This window comes from Bacillus rossius, chromosome 15 (assembly GCF_032445375.1).
Source record: "Bacillus rossius redtenbacheri isolate Brsri chromosome 15, Brsri_v3, whole genome shotgun sequence".
NCBI classification, from domain to species: domain Eukaryota; kingdom Metazoa; phylum Arthropoda; class Insecta; order Phasmatodea; family Bacillidae; genus Bacillus; species Bacillus rossius.
This window is the reverse complement of record NC_086342.1, coordinates 24,059,223-24,081,656: the sequence shown is the minus strand read 5'-3', so window position 1 is coordinate 24,081,656 and position 22,434 is coordinate 24,059,223. Positions and strand designations below refer to the sequence as shown.

The following is a 22,434-nucleotide window of genomic DNA, read 5'->3' as shown; positions in this document are numbered from 1 at the left end:
GCTGTTCTTGAGAACTCGATGGCATCATTACCACTATCTACACCAACCTGGATTGAAGGTCTACCATCATCAGTGCAGAGCACGATGTCATCGATGTCTACAGCTACACCTGCTCTCTCAGCACAGCAGGAGATTTCGACGCGTGCAACATCTTCCGCAGAGCAGACCCCAACGGCTTCAGAAGTTAACATGTCAGCAGTGTTACAATGGTTGTCAACAGTTCCAGTGTCATTGATGAAGGAAGGAGCATCCAGCGGTGTTCCATCACCCGACTGCACGTACTGCGAGAAGATCAAAAACTTGAAATTACGTGATTATGTAATACACAATTGTAGTAGTAACTCTGAACGCATTAAATATCAGTGCAACAGGTGTTTAAGCAATGTTAAGTTTATACACTATGGAAGATTAAAACGACACCTCAGGAATTGTAATAGACTAGGTGTACATTCATCGGAATCAAGCTGTATATTTTGTAACAAAACATTAGAAACTATTCGAAGTGCAAAACAACATGAAATATATCACTGTCCTTTTAATGAAGTCGATAATTCGTCTTTGTGTGAAAATTGTGGTGTACCAATATGTCGACCTGATAGACTGAATAGACATTTCAAGTCATGTAAAGGACTTAGTCCATACAATAAGAAGACTGTTTGAATCGAGAAATCCACAAGACTTTAGTAATTTGTCTGTGTATTTTTTTGTACTTGTAGTATGTATGTAATAAAAGTATTTTAAAAGAACTTGTGGTGTTTTTATTTTCTCAAACCTAACACTTTTTTCGTATTTTTTAAAAATATTAAAGTTGTTTTGTATCGTCCAGGGATCGAACCAAGGACCTAAGTCGATCTAATCAATCAGTATATAGATTACAAATTTATTTAATGAATTTTGAACTTTTTCCTGAATCTCTAGCATTAAAATTACGGATTTCAAAGATGACGACCATAACGGTAATTGCAACGGTGACCTCATAACCCATAATCCACAAGACTTTAGTAATTTGTCTGTGTATTTTTTTGTACTTGTAGTATGTATGTAATAAAAGTATTTTAAAAGAACTTGTGGTGTTTTTATTTTCTCAAACCTAACACTTTTTTAGTATTTTTTAAAAATATTAAAGTTGTTTTGTATCGTCCAGGGATCGAACCAAGGACCTAAGTCGATCTAATCAATCAGTATATAGATTACAAATTTATTTAATGAATTTTGAACTTTTTCCTGAATCTCTAGCATTAAAATTACGGATTTCAAAGATGACGACCATAACGGTAATTGCAACGGTGACCTCATAATCCATGATGGTGCTTCTGTCTCGAACAGGTGGTGCTATTATTACTTTAAATTAAAAAAAAAATTACAAGTCCAAATATGCATGTAATTGTTATATATACCTTATTTAATTTTCAATCTGGTAAATGTCTCGATGGCCGAGCGGTTAAAGGCGTATGTTTTCCAACCTAGAGATCAGAGCTGCGATGGTTCGAATCACAGCGTTTCCAATATATTTTTCATAAAAAATTAAATTTAAATTGTCGATAAGGTTCATAATAGCTATGGTAGGTAATGGAACATCGACCTTATGTGATGATACAGGGCGACGCTGGCGCTCTCTAGGAACAAACGACAGAAACAAAGTCGACGGTATCCAAGATGGCGGCCTGCGGCGGAACAGAAAAAACATGAGCGCCGCTGGCGCTATCTAGGAACATACAGCAGAAACAAAGTCGACGATATCCAAGATGGCGGCCTCCAGTGGAACAGAAAAAAGTCAATATGGCGACGGAGACGAAATTTCCATCATAATGAGTGGGGCGCTCGATTTAAAGATGGTGGATCCAATATGGCCGCCGTGATCTACTTGTCCCGTTACGTTATGTCCCGTTACACTGTGTCCCGTTACATTGTGTCCCGTTACGCTCATCCAAGATGGCCGCCGTGACGACAGAGATGGACGTGACGTCAGAGATGTGGATCGGCTCTCGGCTCCACATCCTGCATCCTGTTTCCGGACCGGCTATTATATACTACTATTTAGATTTATTTCACGCTTTTGAAAGTAAAAGTGGACTCTTAAAAAAAACTGTTAAAAACAGAAAATTAGGTAAATTCATTTACTATAAATAAGTGGAATTTCACTGATATTCAGTAGTTTAAAGCAGCTTCTTATTTGGAAATGATATTTTGTGAATGATCTCAAATTTAAATATCCTGGTTTTAGCTACACATATGTGAGCACTGTATAATAAACGGAAATCTATAAAGCCAGAATATATTTTTAAATAATGCCTCTTTCAAGTCATTTATCAGGCCAAGGATGTCTCTAACAATATGAATGGGTGGCGTAAAGATCCACTCTTTGGCATTATCTGAATGTCAACCAGGATGCGCATGTTTGATGTTTGCTAAAGAAAATTAATGATTATTATTTGTAAGTAGAACATTTAGAGTAGTGATCACGAAGAAATTATCCTTTTTGGCATGCCCTAGTCCCTTTTTCGACTAATAGATCACAGCGGCAATTTAGTTCTACGGAATCATTAGATCAATCGGTTTGGCATCGAAGCTGTCGTAATGTTCCTTTTGAATCGTTGTACATTGTACGCTGATGTTCTAAGGCTCACGGTAACCATTCAGTTGACGAATGGCTACTGCGATCTCAATTTACTTCTTGGGAAAGTATATGTGTCAGTGGTACCATTACCACTCACCCATTGGGCAATATGATTACATGTGAATTTGGTCTAGGAAATGGTCTACAATCATTCGTCCTTAAGGGGTGATAGAAACACGGTCATTGGTTTATCGCGAAAATGACTCTTTATTCTGAAGGGGTAGTGTCAATATCAGCTTTCAAAGGAGGAAACGTTTCATACAGCACTTCTTTCAAAGGAACTTGTTGTGGAGGAAACGGTGGTAGTTGAAGCTTATAGTAGATAAGGGGACCAGAACTCTTGTTTTTCTTGTGTGGTGATACCACTTGCAGCTGTTCGGAAGGATGAGTCTCATTCACATCTTCCCTCGGAAATGATGTTGATGATTGCAGCGGTTCAAGAGAATAAGTCTCAACGACCTCTTTCTTCGCAGACAATGTCGATACATGTAGGTATTCAGAAGGATACTTCTCAAAGGGCTCTTCCTGCAGAGATGATGGTGACTCATGCAGCTGTTCTGGAGGATATGTTTCATAGACCTCTTCCTTCAAAGGTGATGGAAACTCTTGCAGCTGCTCGGGAGGATAAGCATCAAAGGCCCCTTCCCTTGAAGATGATGTTGATGCTTGCAGCTGTTCAAGAGAATAAGTCTCAAAGACCTCTTTATTCGGAGACAATACCGATACATGTAGGTATACAGAGGCCTCTTCCTGCAGAGATGATGGTGACTCATGCAGCTGTTCTGGAGGATATGTTTCATAGACCTCTTCCTTCAAAGGTGTTTAAAACTCTTGCAGCTGCTCGGGAGGATAAGCATCAAGACCCCTTTCCCTTGAAGATGATGTTGATGCTTGCAGCTGTTCAAGAGGATAAGTCTCGTAGACCTCTTCCCTCAAATGTGATCGTGAATCTTGCATGAGCTCGGGAGGATAGGTGTCAAAAGTCTCTTCCCATGGGGATAATGGTGCTTCATGAAGCTCGGGAGGATATATCTCATAGACATCTTCACTCAAAGATAAAAGTGAGTCTTGCAGCTGCTCGGAAGGATAAGCGTCAACAGCCCTTTCCCTTGAAGATGATGTTGATGCTTGCAGCTGTTCAAGAGGATAAGTCTCGTAGACCTCTTCCCTCAAATGTGATCGCGAATCTTGCATAAGCTCGGGAGGATAGGTGTCAAAAGTCTCTTCCCATGGGGATAATGGTGCTTCATGCAGCTCGGGAGGATATGTCTCATAGACATCTTCACTCAAAGATAAAGGTGAGTCTTGCAGCTGCTCGGAAGGATAAGCGTCAACAGCCCTTTCCCTTGAAGATGATGTTGATGCTTGCAGCTTTTCAAGAGGATAAGTCTCGTAGACCTCTTCCCTCAAATGTGACCGCGAATCTTGCATGAGCTCGGGAGGATAGGTGTCAAAAGTCTCTTCCCATGGGGATAATGGTGCTTCATGCAGCTCGGGAGGATATGTCTCATAGACATCTTCACTCAAAGATAAAGGTGAGTCTTGCAGCTGCTCGGAAGGATAAGCATCAACAGCCCTTTCCCTTGAAGATGATGTTGATGCTTGCAGCTGTTCAAGAGGATAAGTCTCGTAGACCTCTTCCTTCAAAGATGATGGTGAATCTTGCAGCTGTTCAGAAGGATAATTTTCAAAGGCCTCTTCCCTTGGCGATGATCGTGACTCATGCAGCTGCTCGGGGGGATAGGTCTCACATACATTTTTCCTCGGAAACGATGTGTCGACTACCAGTTGTTCAAGAGAATAAAATTCAAAGGCCTCTTCCCTCGGAGAAAATGGCGATTTTTGTCGGTGTTCGGGAGGGTAACCATTAAACACCTCTCCCACTTCTCTCAGATAAGTAAGCTGGATGTTTCGGTGATGAGTGATGCCGTGGAGCCAATAGGGCGTAATAGAAGCCAAAACTGACCACGTCCTTTGCAGAAACCTAAGGCCAGAGATGCTGGCTGTCATAACTGCTGATAAGGTTGATTTCATAAAGCTGGTTTTCTGAAACACACATACATAAGTTGCATTATGAATACAAAACTGTTACTGTCATCATACATTATTATGGACCTTACTTAGTTGAGAAGAACCGATAACTGATTCGTGAGTCACGAGAATGGTCCGGGGAGTGCTTCAAAAATAAATAAAAGCTAGCAGTAAGTTAAATCCTCAGATTTGTGAACATTTTAGTGTGAATCAACTTAAACGCTAATGAATTTATCCAGTTGGCGAAAATCACTATTTTCCTGTTAAAACTTGAATTAAATAACATTGATGTGTGTAATAACAAACTAAATGGGGATATAATTTAACTTAATGCCTAAAACATATATATTCTTCTACTTATCACTTGTTTTAGATTCTTCCCGTCAAAACAAGCTACAGCACTGGACCCAGTAGTGTCTTGACTTGGTAAACAAAGCATATTAAAACGTTAAATAACATTCGAACCATTGCTTTTATAGTCATGTCATTTCAAGCATTATCACAAGAAAATAATAATAATTGGCTTTACATCCGGAAAATAAGCTGACTGAACCATAATGAATACCATTTAAGCTACGTATTAGTGCGTGAAATTTACCTGACTAGAAATACTTCAGCGTGACAAGCATAAGCAAAACAATGTCACCTGATACTGCTTGCAAGTGATGAGTTAGTATGATTTATCGCGAAAATGATTAAAGATAGCTCAATTTTACAGAAATCTTATGGGCCAAGTAATTTGACAAAATTTCTGTAGCTTCTTCTTAATCCCCGGGTTGGAATAATTTTTAACAGAATGCCTTAATTTTCAAATGCGTAAAGTTCTATCAAAAGTAGTACAGAGGAAAGTGGAACTTACGTAAAATAATAGACTCGTTTTCTGGAGGAATCGGGTTTGAATACTAAAACATAAATTCTGATTTAGGTTTTACAAAGTTTTCCTGAAGTCACTCGAAACAAATCCTAGAATTGTTTTTTTTTACTATAGGCCAATGCCGATTACTTTCCCCTGCTTCCCTGACTTGCATTGTGTTTGTCTGTTTGCAATGACCTCTTTGTTGACGAGAGAAGAACCAAAATAAAAGAAATAATAAAGTAAATACAACTTTTAATTGTAGAGGTACTGATTTTCATTGGCCCAGTCATCAGCAGGAAGACTATAAATACTAGTTAATCAAAAAAGAAACTTTGTTAACATGAACCAGTATTCTGATCTCAATCACGCAGTAAAACTAATATGTTGAATAGGCCCTGCCACTTTCTCTACTCACAAAAAAGAAATAACGCAGCTCCGTTTGGCGCCTTGCGGCAAACGATAATTAGTGATCTTCGCATCCGTGCGCGGTTATCTGACTAACTTTGGCTCTAAAACCAGGGTATGAAAGGCTAAGGATAGTGACACCTGGATGACAACATAATAGAGCTCCCAAATTTGATCCTTGGAGGTCTGACGTGGATTGCGTTGGTGATAAACTAGTGGTGCCATCATCTTCAGATCCCATGCTTTGCTAAAAATATTCCTGGTTGGTATATCTGGCTGTGTTCCTCGTTACACCAAACTCACTTCGGGAATATAGAAGTGTAGCGATCAGATATTTCAAGTACTCTCACTGACAAAAAAAAAATTGTTTGATATAAACAGTTGAGTTTACGAAACCGTTTGTTGGGTCAAGTATATATTCCCTTCTAAAATTACAACAAAAAAATATAATTATTTCATAGGCTTTAGCTACGTTAACAGCGATGAGTTCACCAACATTTCGTTTGATATTTCAGCTCTCATCATCAGGGTAAAAGTCTCCTGAGACACCTCGAGTAGTATAGGAAAGTATGTCCGGAAACATGGCGCTGGCGCGTGGTGTGTGGCCGGTGGTGTTTTCCGCCATCTTGGATTGTGATGTCACGGCGGCCATCTTGGATGGTTGTGACCTTGACCTTTGACCTTGACATTTGACCTTCAAAATGTGTCAAAATCCGCCAAAATTGGGCAAAATTTGCTCAAAATTCCTCAAAATTCGCCAAAATTTCCATTTCTGTGAAAAAAAATTCCGCCAAAAAATCTCAAAAAATTCCACAATTCAAAAATTCCCGTTTTCGAGAGATAAATTCCCGTTTCGAGGGAAAATTTCCCGTTTTTAGTCCTTAAAAATCCCAGCGGCTAGAAATGTCCATATGTAGGCTTAAGCATCCATGTCTACAGCCTACGATAAGCCTCTGACGTCATCATGGATTATGACGTCACCGTTGCAATTTCCGTTACGGCCGCCATCTTTAACTTTTTTATTTATTATCCGATTTTAATAAAAAAAATTTAAATTAATAAAAAAATAACTTAATAAATTTTTAATAAAAAATATTTAAAAAAACAAACATTTACGACACGGAGTTCGAAGTCCTCGGTTCGAACCCGACGAGTGCAAAAAAAATTAAAAATGGCGACCGATCCTTCCCCCGTGGTGGGTGCTAGCAGACTGACTCCCACCACTTTTTTCAAAGCATATATATCGTCACCTAGTATGACGTCATGTCCGCCATCTTGTCTTCGATGCTGGAAGCCATCATCATTGTATCGTCGGCGAGAGTGCGCTGACGTCATGTTAGTTTAGTTCTTATCCGCTAGAGAACAGTAATCATTTATTACTATGACACTCGCCATCTTGAAATTCGGCCGCCATCTTGAAAATCCGTAATTATTTAGCTAGAAATTCGGGAAAAGTTCCAATATTCATTAAATAAATCACTCATTAATTTACATATTGATTCGATGGATTCCTGTCCTCGGTTCGATACCCGATCGATGCAATAATGTTTAATTTTATGTAAAAAATAATAATTTCAATAAACCATGTTCAACATTCGTAAAGAGACTCTAAATCCTCTACGACCATCATCCTATCAGACATCAAGACCACCATCTTGGAAATCCGTGATTTTAAAGCTAGAGATTCAGGAAAAGTTCCAAAATTCATTAAATAAATCACTCATTAATTTACATATTGATTCGATCCGCTCCTGTCCTCGGTTCGATCCCTGGACGATGCAAAACATATTAATTTTAAGTGAACTATAATAATTTTAATAAATAATCATCAAAGTCCTAAATGAAGCATAGTTTCCAAATCAACCATCATCCTATAAGTCATTATGGTCACCATCTTGGAATCGTGTAATTATTTAGCTAGAGATGCGGGAAAAAGTTCAAAATTCATTAACTTAATGTGGAATCTATATATACTGATTGATTAGATCGAATAAGGTCCTTGGTTCGATCCCTGGTCGATACAAATCAACTTTAATTTTAAAAAATACCACAAAAGCGACAGGTTTGAGAAATAAAAACACCGCAAGTTCTTTTAAAAAATTTTATTACATAAATTCAATACACTACTACAAGTACAAAAAAAAAACACTGACAAATTAATAAAGCCTTTTTGGATTCCTCGATTCAAACAGTCTTCTTATTGTACGGACTAAGCCTTTTACATGACTTTAAATGTCTATCCGATCCGTTCATCGCCACAGCCAGAGACGGACTGAAGTTCATATCACTTATATATAGTCTCATTAGCCGGTACAACACATGAGTCAAATCAATAACCATGTTCATTATACGTCTCGGAGCATTTTTTATAATGACGATGTAAGCTATCGAGACGTGAAATTAGTTTATTGCACTTATTGCACTGAAATTGTATTCTTTGAACATTATTAGAACAACCGCTTCTTTCATGTCTGCGAGCATTTGAGGTGATAGTAAATGATGCACCACAGTATTTGCACTGATGCGAAGTACGCTCTTCATTAATTGAAGTATTCAATGCTGATGAAACTTTAGCTGATGGTGGAACAGCACATATCGAAGTCTCCTCCAGTGTTGTCAGAGGCGTTGCCAACGTGATCTGCTCCAACATCGTCGGCGCTGACGTCATGGTTCCCGTAGTCGATGGTACAACCTCCGAGTTCAACGTTAAAGACGGTAAAGATGCCATCGAGTTCGCAAGAACAGGTAATTACGCGATTTATGCACCAGATTAAACAAACTAGGTGATCCTTACACCGACGACGCCAGTAACAAACTGAGCGACCTGCTGTCTAGGACTCACTTATATACATGCACCGTATGGAATAATACGCTAGTCAAATCAAGAACCATTTACAATAATACTCGAGTCAAAACAACATTAAAAATAGAAGGACCATCAACGAAAAGGCAGCACATTTGGAAGCACCGACAACGAAAAGGCAGCACATTTGGAAGCACCGACAACGAAAAGACAGCACATTTGGAAGCACCGACAACGAAAAGGCAGCACATTTGGAAGCACCGACAACGAAAAGGCAGCACATTTGGAAGCACCGACAACGAAAAGGCAGCACATTTGGAAGCACCGACAACGAAAAGGCAGCACATTTGGAAGCACCGACAACGAAAAGGCAGCACATTTGGAAGCACCGACAACGAAAAGGCAGCACATTTGGAAGCACCGACAACGAAAAGGCAGCACATTTGGAAGCACCGACAACGAAAAGGCAGCACATTTGGAAGCACCGACAACGAAAAGGCAGCACATTTGGAAGCACCGACAACGAAAAGGCAGCACATTTGGAAGCACCGACAACGAAAAGGCAGCACATTTGGAAGCACCGACAACGAAAAGGCAGCACATTTGGAAGCACCGACAACCTGTCGCTTTTGTGGTATTTTTTAAAATTAAAGTTGATTTGTATCGACCAGGGATCGAACCAAGGACCTTATTCGATCTAATCAATCAGTATATATAGATTCCACATTAAGTTAATGAATTTTGAACTTTTTCCCGCATCTCTAGCTAAATAATTACACGATTCCAAGATGGTGACCATAATGACTTATAGGATGATGGTTGATTTGGAAACTATGCTTCATTTAGGACTTTGATGATTATTTATTAAAATTATTATAGTTCACTTAAAATTAATATGTTTTGCATCGTCCAGGGATCGAACCGAGGACAGGAGCAGATCGAATCAATATATAAATTAATGAGTGATTTATTTAATGAATTTTGGAACTTTTCCTGAATCTCTAGCTTTAAAATTACGGATTTCCAAGATGGTGGTCTTGATGTCTGATAGGATGATGGTCGTAGAGGATTTAGAGTCTCTTTACGAATGTTGAACATGGTTTATTGAAATTATTATTTTTTACATAAAATTAAACATTATTGCATCGATCGGGTATCGAACCGAGGACAGGAATCCATCGAATCAATATGTAAATTAATGAGTGATTTATTTAATGAATATTGGAACTTTTCCCGAATTTCTAGCTAAATAATTACGGATTTTCAAGATGGCGGCCGAATTTCAAGATGGCGAGTGTCATAGTAATAAATGATTACTGTACTCTAGCGGATAAGAACTAAACTAACATGACGTCAGCGCACTCTCGCCGACGATACAATGATGATGGCTTCCAGCATCGAAGACAAGATGGCGGACATTACGTCATACTAGGTGACGATATATATGCTTTGAAAAAAGTGGTGGGAGTCAGTCTGCTAGCACCCACCACGGGGGAAGGATCGGTCGCCATTTTTAATTTTTTTTGCACTCGTCGGGTTCGAACCGAGGACTTCGAACTCCGTGTCGTAAATGTTTGTTTTTTTAAATATTTTTTATTAAAAGTTTATTAAGTTATTTTTTTATTAATTTAAATTTTTTTTATTAAAATCGGATAATAAATAAAAAAGTTAAAGATGGCGGCCGTAACGGAAATTGCAACGGTGACGTCATAATCCATGATGACGTCAGAGGCTTATCGTAGGCTGTAGACATGGATGCTTAAGCCTACATATGGACATTTCTAGCCGCTGGGATTTTTAAGGACTAAAAACGGGAAAATTTCCCTCGAAACGGGAATTTATCTCTCGAAAACGGGAATTTTTGAATTGTGGAATTTTTTGAGATTTTTTGGCGGAATTTTGTTTCACAGAAATGGAAATTTTGGCGAATTTTGAGGAATTTTGAGCAAATTTTGCCCAATTTTGGCGGATTTTGACACATTTTGAAGGTCAAATGTCAAGGTCAAAGGTCAAGGTCACAACCATCCAAGATGGCCGCCGTGACATCACAATCCAAGATGGCGGAAAACACCACCGGCCACACACCACGCGCCAGCGCCATGTTTCCGGACATACTTTCCTATACTACTACCTCGCCACGAATATTTTATTCAAGTTTAAAAACTTTTCTTTCAGTTTAGAGGATTCGGATCTAGGTTCATCGAAAGTGCAAATGTGGGGCACATTGTCGTTAGCCGACAATATCTTCTTAATGTTCTCCAAGCACAGCGTCCCAAGGACATAAATCATTCCATTCTACATCCAGGGATGTCAGGCACCTGTTGGTTCTTTTTAATAAGCTTTTATTAGCTTCATACGTATGTATGTTAGTATGTAATGGAAACTTTGAACATGATTTTGTCCTCCTTCAAAACGTCGGATTAACTTTAAACTTGGTGTACTTATCAAGGACCGATGACAGTTATATATTTTGAACCCGTTATCCTTACTAGGATAATCAGGGTTAGCTATTTTTTTTTTCCTTACTGGTAGTGTCTTTGCGCCAAGACCAAGAAGGGAATCTACCAGGCGTGCCGATCACCTATTTCTCGGATAAGTTACCGACTTTGAATAAGATGAAATTTTCGGAGAGGGAACCTGAGAACCGGCTATCTCATCCAAGGGAGGCAGCAGGCGCCCAAATTGCTCATTTCTCGGATAAGTTACCGAGTTAGAATTATACATGAATGACTTCCCGATTTTATTTAAAATCTACGATTTTCATATTAGGATATTGAAAATATTGTGTACTATAGTTCTTCAACACGCTATATCAAATATATATTTTAAAAGCAGCCAATATTTACTCAAACTCACTATAATAGTAAATTGATGTAATAAAGAAAAGTAACTAAAAAATGAAAAATAAATAATAGTTGAAAAAACTAAAAAAGATGCTTTTATAGAAAATCCAACTAAAATTTTTTTTAATAGCATAAAAAAATAAAATATACTCTTTTATAGAAAATCCCACAAAAATAATAGAAAATAAATTTTATTAAATTTGAGTTAAGAATAGTGTAAATAAGAAAAAAATCTTATTTATTGCAAAAAAAGCGTGGGGTGCTATTTAAGATATTATCAAATGATAATTATTCTACGCATATCTGTCAATAATATATTTATAACTAATGACACCATGCACCCCATGTTTTTTTGCAATAAAATACATTTTTTATTATTTAAACTATTCTTAACTCAAATTTATTAATGTTTATTTTCTTTTTTTTTTTGTTGCATTTCATATAAGGGCGTATATTTTAGTTTGTTAAAACTATTATCATTAACTCGTAAGTCATTGAGAATGTGTACCTTGCCATTGGTTTCACCCTCGTGATAATTATAGTTATTATTATACTCACCCCTGACTCCTGGGGATACTGTGGGTTGTCACTGTCGGCATCGGCAGGAGCGAAGGCATCAGGGATGGAAAACGCTTCCAAATCCTGCATCGGAGGTGAAAGCACCGCTTGATCCTGGTCGCATGTGGCCTCTACTTCCGTCTCTTCTACGTGACGGATAGGAGACTGGTAATCAGCGAATAACCCCTTAACGTAATCCACCTGTGGAGCCGTTGAATACAAGAGCATATGGTGGCGGCAGGTCACCAGTTCCCTATTTTCCAGCTGCAGCTGGTCATGGATGGACATGAGCACCGCCTTTTCGTCCAGAGGAGCAGAAGTGGACATCATCTGCTCGCGAGAAGAGGCAAGTGAGCAGTCGTGCAGCTGAGGTGTTGATGCACTCTGCATCTGTTCACGAGTCGACGCAAGCAACATCTCTTCCATCAGAGAAACGGGTGAAAACTTGTGTTGTTGTTGGGAAGATACTAGAGGCCCATCAGGCAGCAGGGCACTGCTAGAAGATGGCACGCCCTGTTCCTTCAGATGAGGAACTGAGCAGTGCAACTGGTGGTCGGCGGGTATGATCACGACCTCCTCCAGGCCGTGGTCGGGCCGACTGGCGGGGCAGCCCCGGCCGGCGCAGGAGGCCAGCATGCGCCACAACTGGCGCAGCAGCCACAGCACGGTGACCAGCACAGGGAGGCTCACCAAGCCGACCAGCACGTAGACCATCTGCAACACGATACACGCTTCATCAACACCACTGGCTCAGGTCTTAATGACCTTGTTAACGTAGTGGGAAAACATTGCCGGTGTGCGCAGCTCGTGTTGTTTCTCACACCAATGCGTGAACTAAAGTAACTAAAGTACATAGGGAAAAAACTTTTCTGGACTATTGCAAAATATTCTTTTGGAAACCAGTTGCCAAAATTAGTTTGTAATACTACAAATATGTATTGCAACCTTGTTCAACACATGACTATAGTTATTTTTGGATACATTAAATACATTTTTTTCTAGATGATACTGAATATTTCTTACAAATTTACACCTTATTTTATTTTTATTTGATGTTTTATTCAAGCATCCATGATGGTTGACAAATCTGAATATTGTATAGGCCATACGATGTAGTCAAGTCGTGAAGCCCAGGGAAAAGTTTATACAATGTGTTTGTGTTTTTGTTTTGTAAACTTGTACATTTAAACCTAAACAACTGTATCATTACAAAATGTGCTCGTAGTAACACTGGGTTTGTGTTCTTACCCGGGAATTTATGCTTTGTGTTGTCCCAGTACCTTCAATAGATAAAGTATTTTGTAAACCGTTTCCTTAATAGCTTTCCAGCTTTAACTGCGCACATAAACAAGCATAACAAAACAAAACAAAGTACAATTATTTAATCATTGATTGTCTGTACCATGGTTTAAAAATTAAGCTTGAATAAAACATCAAATAAATATAAAATTATGTGCCGATTTTCGAGAGAAATATTCAGAATTATCTCAAAAACGTTTCTTACATGAAAAAACACCCATAACAATTTCTTATTCAAAGTTACAATATATTTGTAGAAGATATTACAAAAAAAAAAAAAAAAATATTAAAACTGGTTCCCAAAGAAATCTTTTGTAAAAGTACAGACATTTTTTATCTCTGTAGGTGAGAAATGGAGATCGTGGAGCAGCATCTGGCCTTGGTGTGAAACTCCTCCAAAATGTGAAAATTCCTTCTCCAAACGAGCCGTGTTTGGAACGAATAATATCTTAGCGAGAGACGAGGCGTCCTTTTATCACGTGCAAATTTTTTGATTAAAATTTTAATAATATTCACGTAAAAAATAAGTCAGCTAAAATATTATTATTTTATCAATGCTAGTCATTATTTAGTTAATTTTTATCAACAGTTCGCAGCCCCGTTCCAAGCCAATAAATAATCAACACATGCAAGTTACTAGTTTTAGTACATGAAACACTAACTCTGCTTCTAACCACGAAAGGATATAACATTTCTGTACTGAAAGTTCTATCAATTTAAAAATTTGAATCCAGGAGCATGTGGCGCAAAGGTTCGTCATTGACTGGAGCTGTCGTACAATCAGGAAATTTTGCTTCCTGCAACTCATAGCGCTTTGTACATCTGAATTTTAATGCAGCATTTGTTTGTTATTTCATTACTAGTGGGTTTGGTTTTGCTGAAATTTAATAGATATTTAACAAAAAAAATTGTGAGCGAGTCTTTTATTACTCGCCAGAGATGTATAACATCTAATCTTAGTAACGAGAAAATTCACGTGTTCTTGTGTTGAAAATACACTTATCATATGAAACTCGCACACGAAATTTAACATGCAAATCTTCTAAATATTGTTAAGCGTGATATATATACGAATATTATTATTACTTTTAAATTCTGAAAGTGAATAAAGCGTAGTTTCCGCACACGCCGCTAGAATTCGTTGCTAGAGCAGCTACGTCGACTACCGAATTATTCGATTTGCAGAGCGAAATGTTAACCTATACAAATAAACGGCTCATATAAATGCAAAACAAAATTTTAAAAACTACTAAACTCTGGCTGATTTTCGCCCATTTTGTTAAAAATTATTTAAACAGTTAACACTATAAAGTTTCTTTTTTGCTTTGATAAATTTGGTTCCCGTTATTCGCCACAAATGTCAGCAACGTGGTTACACATATCCGCTCCATGCGACTTCCGAGTCAAGTAATTACTCCTAGTAAATACAGTATACCGAGAGCTAAGATACCTACACATTAAAAAGTGCGTGTTTGGTTCACATCGGTCTACACTGACAGTGCTGTTGGCAAATGGCGAGTACGGGCGCAGGCGGGTCAGCTCAGTCGGGAGGGAAACAGCACGCGGCTCTGACACGGAAACTGAGTGACAAATCTCGTTTGTGTAGTTTCATTTAATTATTTGGTTGTCTTATTTGATTTATAGTTAACAAAGCGTTCATTTGCTAACGCAAGTTCCCCGTGAGATTTTCTAGCTTTTTTTCTTCACGTGCTATTTATTCAAATGCTTTACTCCAGACTTATTGATCCATGTAATATAACTTGGCATCCGAATATGACTTGCACTGCACATTCTTTTGGTAAACGAAAAAATAAATATTAATGTAAAAATTACAGATATCCGTAAATTTATACATTTACACGGAAATAGCTGTATCACTGCCAAATAGTGTTCGCAGTAATACTGGGTTCGTATTCTTACCCGGGAGTTTATGTTTTGTGTTGTCCCAGTACCTTCATTAGCTAGAGGTATTTTAAACCGATCTCTGGATAGCTTTCCAGTATTAACTGCACGCATGGATATATTCCAATTGTGGAACATTAGATAATCTTTTCCATGGTTAGAAATAAACAAAACATTATTCCATCTAAATTCACGACATCTTGCTTGTGAACTGGTTTCTTAAGGAATATTTTTGTAAAAGTTCAGAAATGGTTTTTAAAATCTGCGCAGCGCTCGAAACCTAGGAGAACACGCCGGCCGCGATGTCGAGCGCGGATGTTCCTTTCGATGTTGATCGCACTGACAGAGCTGACGCGACACGGGGCAGGTCGCTCGTCAGCTGCCTCACGGAACTGCTGTGGACGGTTGTGCTGCCCTGGTCCGCGCCGGGACGACCCTGGCTCGTGGTCCGCTCGTCGCACCACCAGCCGCCCACCAGTGCCCGGGCAGTGTCCGCAGTCTCAGAGTCCCGGGACCAGCAGCTCAGTACCTTTGAATATATATATACTGTATAGAAGTCGCGAGTGGATAGGATTTACTCTACGTTTTTCAGAAGCGTATGATGCGCAGCTTGGGAACTTCACCGCTGCAGTGCGCTGCCGTAACGCCCCTGTATCGTCTTAGTTGTTATTTACACGTTAGAGCGCAGCACTGTCGCCCGCTGTCATTCCCCGCACCCCTCACCTATCATTCACTGCAGCTCAAGTTCGTTCAACGGGAGGGGGAAGGGGTGTTTGAAGAGTTCGACACTTGTCCGCCAGGGACCACCACGAGTCGATGCCCTACCGATGGTGGCGATTGCGGTGGTGAATTAACCAACTACCTCAAAACCGTATTAGAAATTTTAACCTGGGCTGGCGACTTCTATACAGTATATATATTCAAAGTCAGTACTCACCCCCGCTCCCCCGCTGTCCAGCGGGCTGGCTCGCCCGGCGATGGCAGCGCCAGGGTGCTCCACCACCGGACTCCCGCTGAAACAATGCTTCCGACCTCAGGGGCGAGGCATTCCCGTAGTTCAGGCGCGATGGGAAACCACACACAGAAAAAAAAATATTTCCCTGTACTTCCACAAAAGATTCCTTTGGCAACCAGTTGTCAAGAAATAGCTTGAATTCCTGCAAGAAAGTTACTGTCACTTTTGTACGACACATGGTTTGATTATTTTTCGAGATAATACTAAGTATTCAATAATGGGGATAATTCGATTTTCATATGCTTATCAACATGCGCAGTTAATTCTGTAAAGCAATTAAGGGAAAAGTTTACAAATAACTTTAACTAATGGAGGTACTGGGACAACACAAAGCAGTAGTGCCCGGGAAAGAATCCGAACCCAGTATTACAGCGAACACTATCTTGAAGTGATACAGTTGTTTTCATGTAAATTTAAAAATATCTGTGATTTTACATGAATTTTTTTCTTTCATTTAAAAAAAAATACTTTGAATTGGCAAAAATCAAACCGGGATACGCTATCACTTTAAGGCGCCGTCTGTCCAGGCGCATATACGGTGTGCAGAGCTTCAGAAAAAACCACGCGGTTTCAAAACTACTCAAGATGTCTGAGTGTGGTATGTTTACGAAAATCATTTAAGAATTCGCTGAAGTCCGAAAAGTACTTTTTGATTTCTGATTACTTTATAAACTGTGTTTTTAGAATAGTGAAAATGGCAAAAATGCGTGTGTTCTATAGTTGGATTTGTAAATCTACAACAAGATATTACTGATACTCTCCTCAGTACTATGTGTTTAAAAATGAAATTTTTATTGACTTTGTCCTCACAGCAGATTGGAATGTCGTGACAGTCGTACTTGATAAGCATTAAATTTTATTCTAGACCTACTCTCTAAAATGGAGATAGGTGAGACACTAGAGACACTAAAGACACTAACCTTAAGTTCCAGAGGAGGCGGGCTGACATTCTATCCTGGTAATCCTGATTTCTGTTTTTAGATTTTACCCTAAATTTCTCCAGACAAAAAGCTGGGATAGTTTCTTACAATATGCAATGTTGCTGTTCTGTTTGGGAGTGTTATGTATCATCGTCTATACACTGTAAATTTCTTTTGTAAATATATCAGTCATAGCTATGGATATTTTTAGTTAGTACATTTATATTAAAACAGCTGTATTACTTCAAAATAGTGTTCGCAGTTATTATTCATTTGCCAGGATTATTACCCGGGCATTTATTCTTTGTGTTATCCAGGTAACTCCAATACCTAAAGTTATTTGTAAATCGTACCTAGAGTTACTTTCCAATATTAACAGCGGCATAATAAGCATAATAAAACCAAATAAGTCAATTTGGTTGATTATTCTATTATCTTTTCCTGGTTTTAAAAATGCATGAACGAAACATCAATTAAATATAAAATATGCACCAATTTTCGTAAGAAATACTCAGTATTATCTTGAAACACGTATTTCATACTATTTCTTGGCACCTGGTTTCCAAAGGATTCTTTTGTAAAAGTTAAAAATATATTTTCTTTCTGAAATGACTTCACTGCCGACAAGCTTAAACTAAAAAAATTAACTTTAAAACTGACTGCGTAATTTCAGTTAATTTTCTGCTTAAGAGGTTCTAATAACTGAAAAATCAGTGAATTTCTCTGAGAAACAATATTCGTTCATGTGAAATTCGCTGCAAGAAAAGTAGAAATCACTGCGAGTCACTGAAATAATTACAAGCAATCACTGATTTAAATAAAAATATTAAATGGAAGATGTGCTGTTTTTTTTTTTAATTTGAGTGAGTGCGATTGACACTCCGTGACTGAGCGAACGAAGCTTACGACTCATGTGAACCGAACTTAAGGCGGTAGATCCTAAAAAATTTGGATTCTAATATTTCGTGCTTTTTGCAAGTGATTTTAAATAAATTCACGATATAATCATATAAAAATTGTTTCTTTAAAGGCTTTTCTTGCTAAAAAGTCATTGCTAAATGGTGTTTTAGAACTTAATGGCCAACATTTGTGTCAGTCCTAACAGGTACTCAGAGCATAGAATCGTGTGGCATACAGTTATGTAGTGGTCGTCTTGAAGAACTTTACTTTTAGTATATCATATATAAATCAATAAAAAGGTAATTTTTCCAAAACACTGAAAAAACTAACGTTTTATTGGTTTTAGTAAAACTTTTATTGATTTATTAATGGTATACTAAAAATAAAGTGTTTTAAGATGAACTTTACATACGAACGGTTAAATCCAAAGCGCCATACCACATGATTTCATGGCTTTCTGTACCTTTTACGAATGATATAAATATTTGCCATTGAGTTCATATAAAAACATTAAGTACCTATAGACATATTTACTTACATTTTTTTTATAAAAATATAAATGATTAAACTATGAATTTATTTAAAATAATGTGTAAAACAAGAAATATTAGAAGCATAATAATTAAGAATACTACAGTATTAGGTGCTACGTGTTTGACTCACTTTGCTGCCAATTACGAGAAAGCTTATGTTTTATGCGTGTCTCGGTAACAAATCACTAACTAACTAACTAACTGACCTGTAAAACTGCGGCGTCGGCATGCACGTACAGAGTTCAGCAAACAGTACATCGATTATTACAAACACACTAACACGCAATATTCTTCGCATTTTTTAACCGCTCTCACTGCAACACGAATGAATCGCCTTTGCAAAATGACCAGAAATTGGTTGCCAATAGCTTTGTTTGGAACATTCCATTGTTAAAATATTTGTCCAGAAAGATTGTTGGTAGCAGCCCAGACTGCATTTAGTTAGACGTTGGTTACAATGAAGCTTTTTAGAATAATAATTCTGAAAGAAATCTAAAAACAGTATCAGAATAGTTCCTCACGTCACTTCAGTTTAGAACAAACAACATACTTGGGCTTTTAAATTTAAATATGCCTCAATAGTAAGTCTCAATATTTGCTGTTTTACTAACCAATATAAAATTTACAATTTCAGAAGGAATGATATGTTATGCGTATGGGAATGATACCGGAACTGGGTCAGGATATTTAAAATATAAAAATTAATTAAAACAACATAAATGTTATAAACATTCCCATATTTATAATATTTTAGCCAATTTTTATTGTCTTCGATATTTATACTCTAATACACTTACGTAGAGTTCCCGTAATGATCAATGACACAGTAATTTAGTTTTGTTAGTGAATTTGTTATTGAACACCCATAGATTTTGTCCTAAAATCGAGTGATACGTGATAAACACATAATCTTAGTACATTCTTCTTTAGCTGAAATTCCTACTATTGTAAATTAATTATAATGCGTAGAAGAATTTGTAATTTTCCCAAACATCAACCTAAAAGGAAGCTTACATTTAAAACTTTTATTTAAATCCATGTTCGGTTACTTTACTGTCCAAAATAAAATAAAAATCTAGTATCAATGGAGTGGTGTCAAATAAAAAATAAAATTTGGTTGATGGTGGATACGATGAGGTCTACATAAAATTTAAATACAGTAAGAAAATCCAAATCATTGTAATACATAAGCAGTACATAAATCAGAGCTCTCAATAATTTTATGTCGCCATGGCGTTGGACTATGTCTTGACCTAGACACAGAATAAACGACCTAGATATGGTATTGCTGATAATATGTTAGTAATTACTGTAGCACCTCAAAATGATATTTGTCCTCATGGTAATACATATCCTATAAAAGCTGTTAATATTAATAATAATATAATTATTACTCCAGTTATTCATGTCTCAATATATTTATAAGATCCATAATATAAACCTCGTCCTACATATAAATAAATACATACAAAGAATATTGATGCTCTGTTAGCGTGAATTGTTCGTATTATTCATCCTTTATTTACATCTCGGCAAATATGTCGAACTCTATTGAATGAAATTTCAATATTTGGGGTATAATGTATGTTGATATGTTGGATATAGCCTAGAGGAAAATGTCTGCATTTTTTTTTTAAACTTACGAATAAATACATTATTACTAATGACACTGAAATTTCCCGGATTCTTTTGGTTGCAAGGTAGACTGCAAACACGCATGCCATTGCATTGTTTTGATGAGTGAATCACAATTGTTTGTACACTCCCCTCTGCGACTAGATAGCAGTAGAGAGACCGAACCACATCGCCCTACTACAAAAAAGAGGAGATTCTATAGTAGACGTTAGTCAATATGAAAGCATACATGTGTATATCATACAGCAAACGCATCCGCGTAATTCCCAAGTATACGCGAGGAACGTTCCGAAAGTAAAATCGAATTGTTTTTGGAAAGAGCAGTTGGTACTCCAGGTGAAACAATCGCCATCAGCGGAGGAGTAATGACGCATGCGCAGAGCGCCGAAGAAGAGAGAGTAGCAGCAGACCACAGTACCCGAGGTTATTCGAGTACAGATCACGAGGCAGACAGACATGTACTGACAACGTGGTCGCCAATGGAAGTGTGTGCTGTTATCCCAGCGTTGAAAGCCGCACTCTCGGGACCTCACTTCCAAGACACTGCTGAGGTGGAGCAGGCTGGGCGACAATTCCTTGCATCGCAGGCCACCGAGTTTTACCAGAGTAGTGTCTTCAAACTGACTGTACGCTACGACAACTGTCTCAATGTTGGCAGAAACAATGTCGAAAAATAGTGCAAGGTGTATAGTTCATTGTGCAATGGTCTATTTTTTTTGGCAATAAAGTATCCGCGTGAAAAAAAAATTACGAAACTTACTTTCTATAGAACGTCCCTCGTATATTCTTGTGCCTCTGGTTGTAAATAATCACTTTATTTTCTACTCTGAAACCCTCGCATTATTCAGTGCGGCAGGCTCAGGGCAGGAGTCACAGGAATAAAGGACGGTAAGAGACTTACAATTATTGTATTCGTACTTGTGTTTCCTGCCATCTACTGTGGGCTTCCTGCCAAACGTAGTACTGTTTGCCGTCTTTGTTGTGGCTATTTTACAACCACTGGGTTTTAAAGGAAAACACGGGTGGGCCGACAATAGAAGCAAAAGGTGCTATTCATTTGTTTATTACAATCTATATAAAACAACATACACAATCAGCCGAGTTCTGTGCTCACTTTTTAAGGTGGGACTTCTAGACAAAATCGTCCATGGCTGTAAAACAGAAGCTTGGGTTTAAGTAAACTTGCACAAATAATATCCCTGGTCCCTTAAAAAGACACTTAAACTCTGTATAGCACAGTCAGTTGCAATACTTGAAACAAAATATTATTTTCTGGATTAAAAGACGGCACTTCGCCGTAGTTACTGGACAAGTAGAATTACATATCAAATAGTTCTTAAAAACCAAACTTATATTGATCATGCAAAGTTTATATTGGCACGGTTTTGAAACATTCTGTACATAAAATGAATATTACTTTTAAAAGTCCAAGACGAGTGAGTCGGCTTAACGCCGACGATGGTACTGCTTAATATCTCTGTCACTGCGGGTGTTCCGGGCTAGTGGTGAACTCTTATGGATGACTCGTCCGTCTCGCTTGCTCAGCGAATAGAGTATGCCTTATTAGTGCTGACAGCCCATTGGCTTTCACTGAGTTCCTAGCGCAGGTTACACCTTCATTAACATTAACATTCTATTGGAGTTTCCTGAGTACCTGGAACTAAGTATACTATCTTAGTGTTGACATGACCCAGACGTTCTCCTAGTACCTTGTAAACATAATACTTTCAACAGCGCCGACTGTCTCCTGATATTCTCGGAGTACCTGGAGCAGAGTACACCTTTGTTAGCATTATCATTCTTTTGGAGTTTCCTGAGTATTGGAACACGGCATACTGTCTTAGTGTTGACGTTATTCTGGCGTTCTACGGGTAACTGGATAATACCAATATCGTTTAGGTCACCGTGTCCCATGAGGAAGGCAAGACGTCATGACGGTCTGTTAAAAGTGATGGTCATCTACCCTAGTAATCTCTTTATTAAAAACAAGACAAGATTTTCTCATTGAAATACAACCAAAGAGTAATAACATCACGATTTTCAGCTGATATCGATCTTGTCTGTGCACGAAGTTCCATACAAGCAACCGAGCAATACCGATCAAATTTTTGAAAGTT

General features: G+C 38.0%; 1 protein-coding gene across 1 annotated transcript; it reads right to left on the bottom strand.

Annotated features, from left to right (window-relative positions):
• Window positions 1-2,800: 2,800 nt before the first annotated feature.
• Window positions 2,801-19,058, bottom strand: LOC134539735 (uncharacterized). Its single transcript, XM_063381994.1, has 4 exons — window positions 18,889-19,058; window positions 16,252-16,327; window positions 12,114-12,827; window positions 2,801-4,663 (listed from the first exon to the last, which is right to left on the bottom strand). Exons 1-4 carry the CDS (start codon window positions 18,978-18,980, stop codon window positions 3,440-3,442), a joined length of 2,106 nt encoding a protein of 701 aa, XP_063238064.1. The 5' UTR covers window positions 18,981-19,058; the 3' UTR covers window positions 2,801-3,439.
• Between the last annotated feature and the right edge of the window lie 3,376 nt (window positions 19,059-22,434).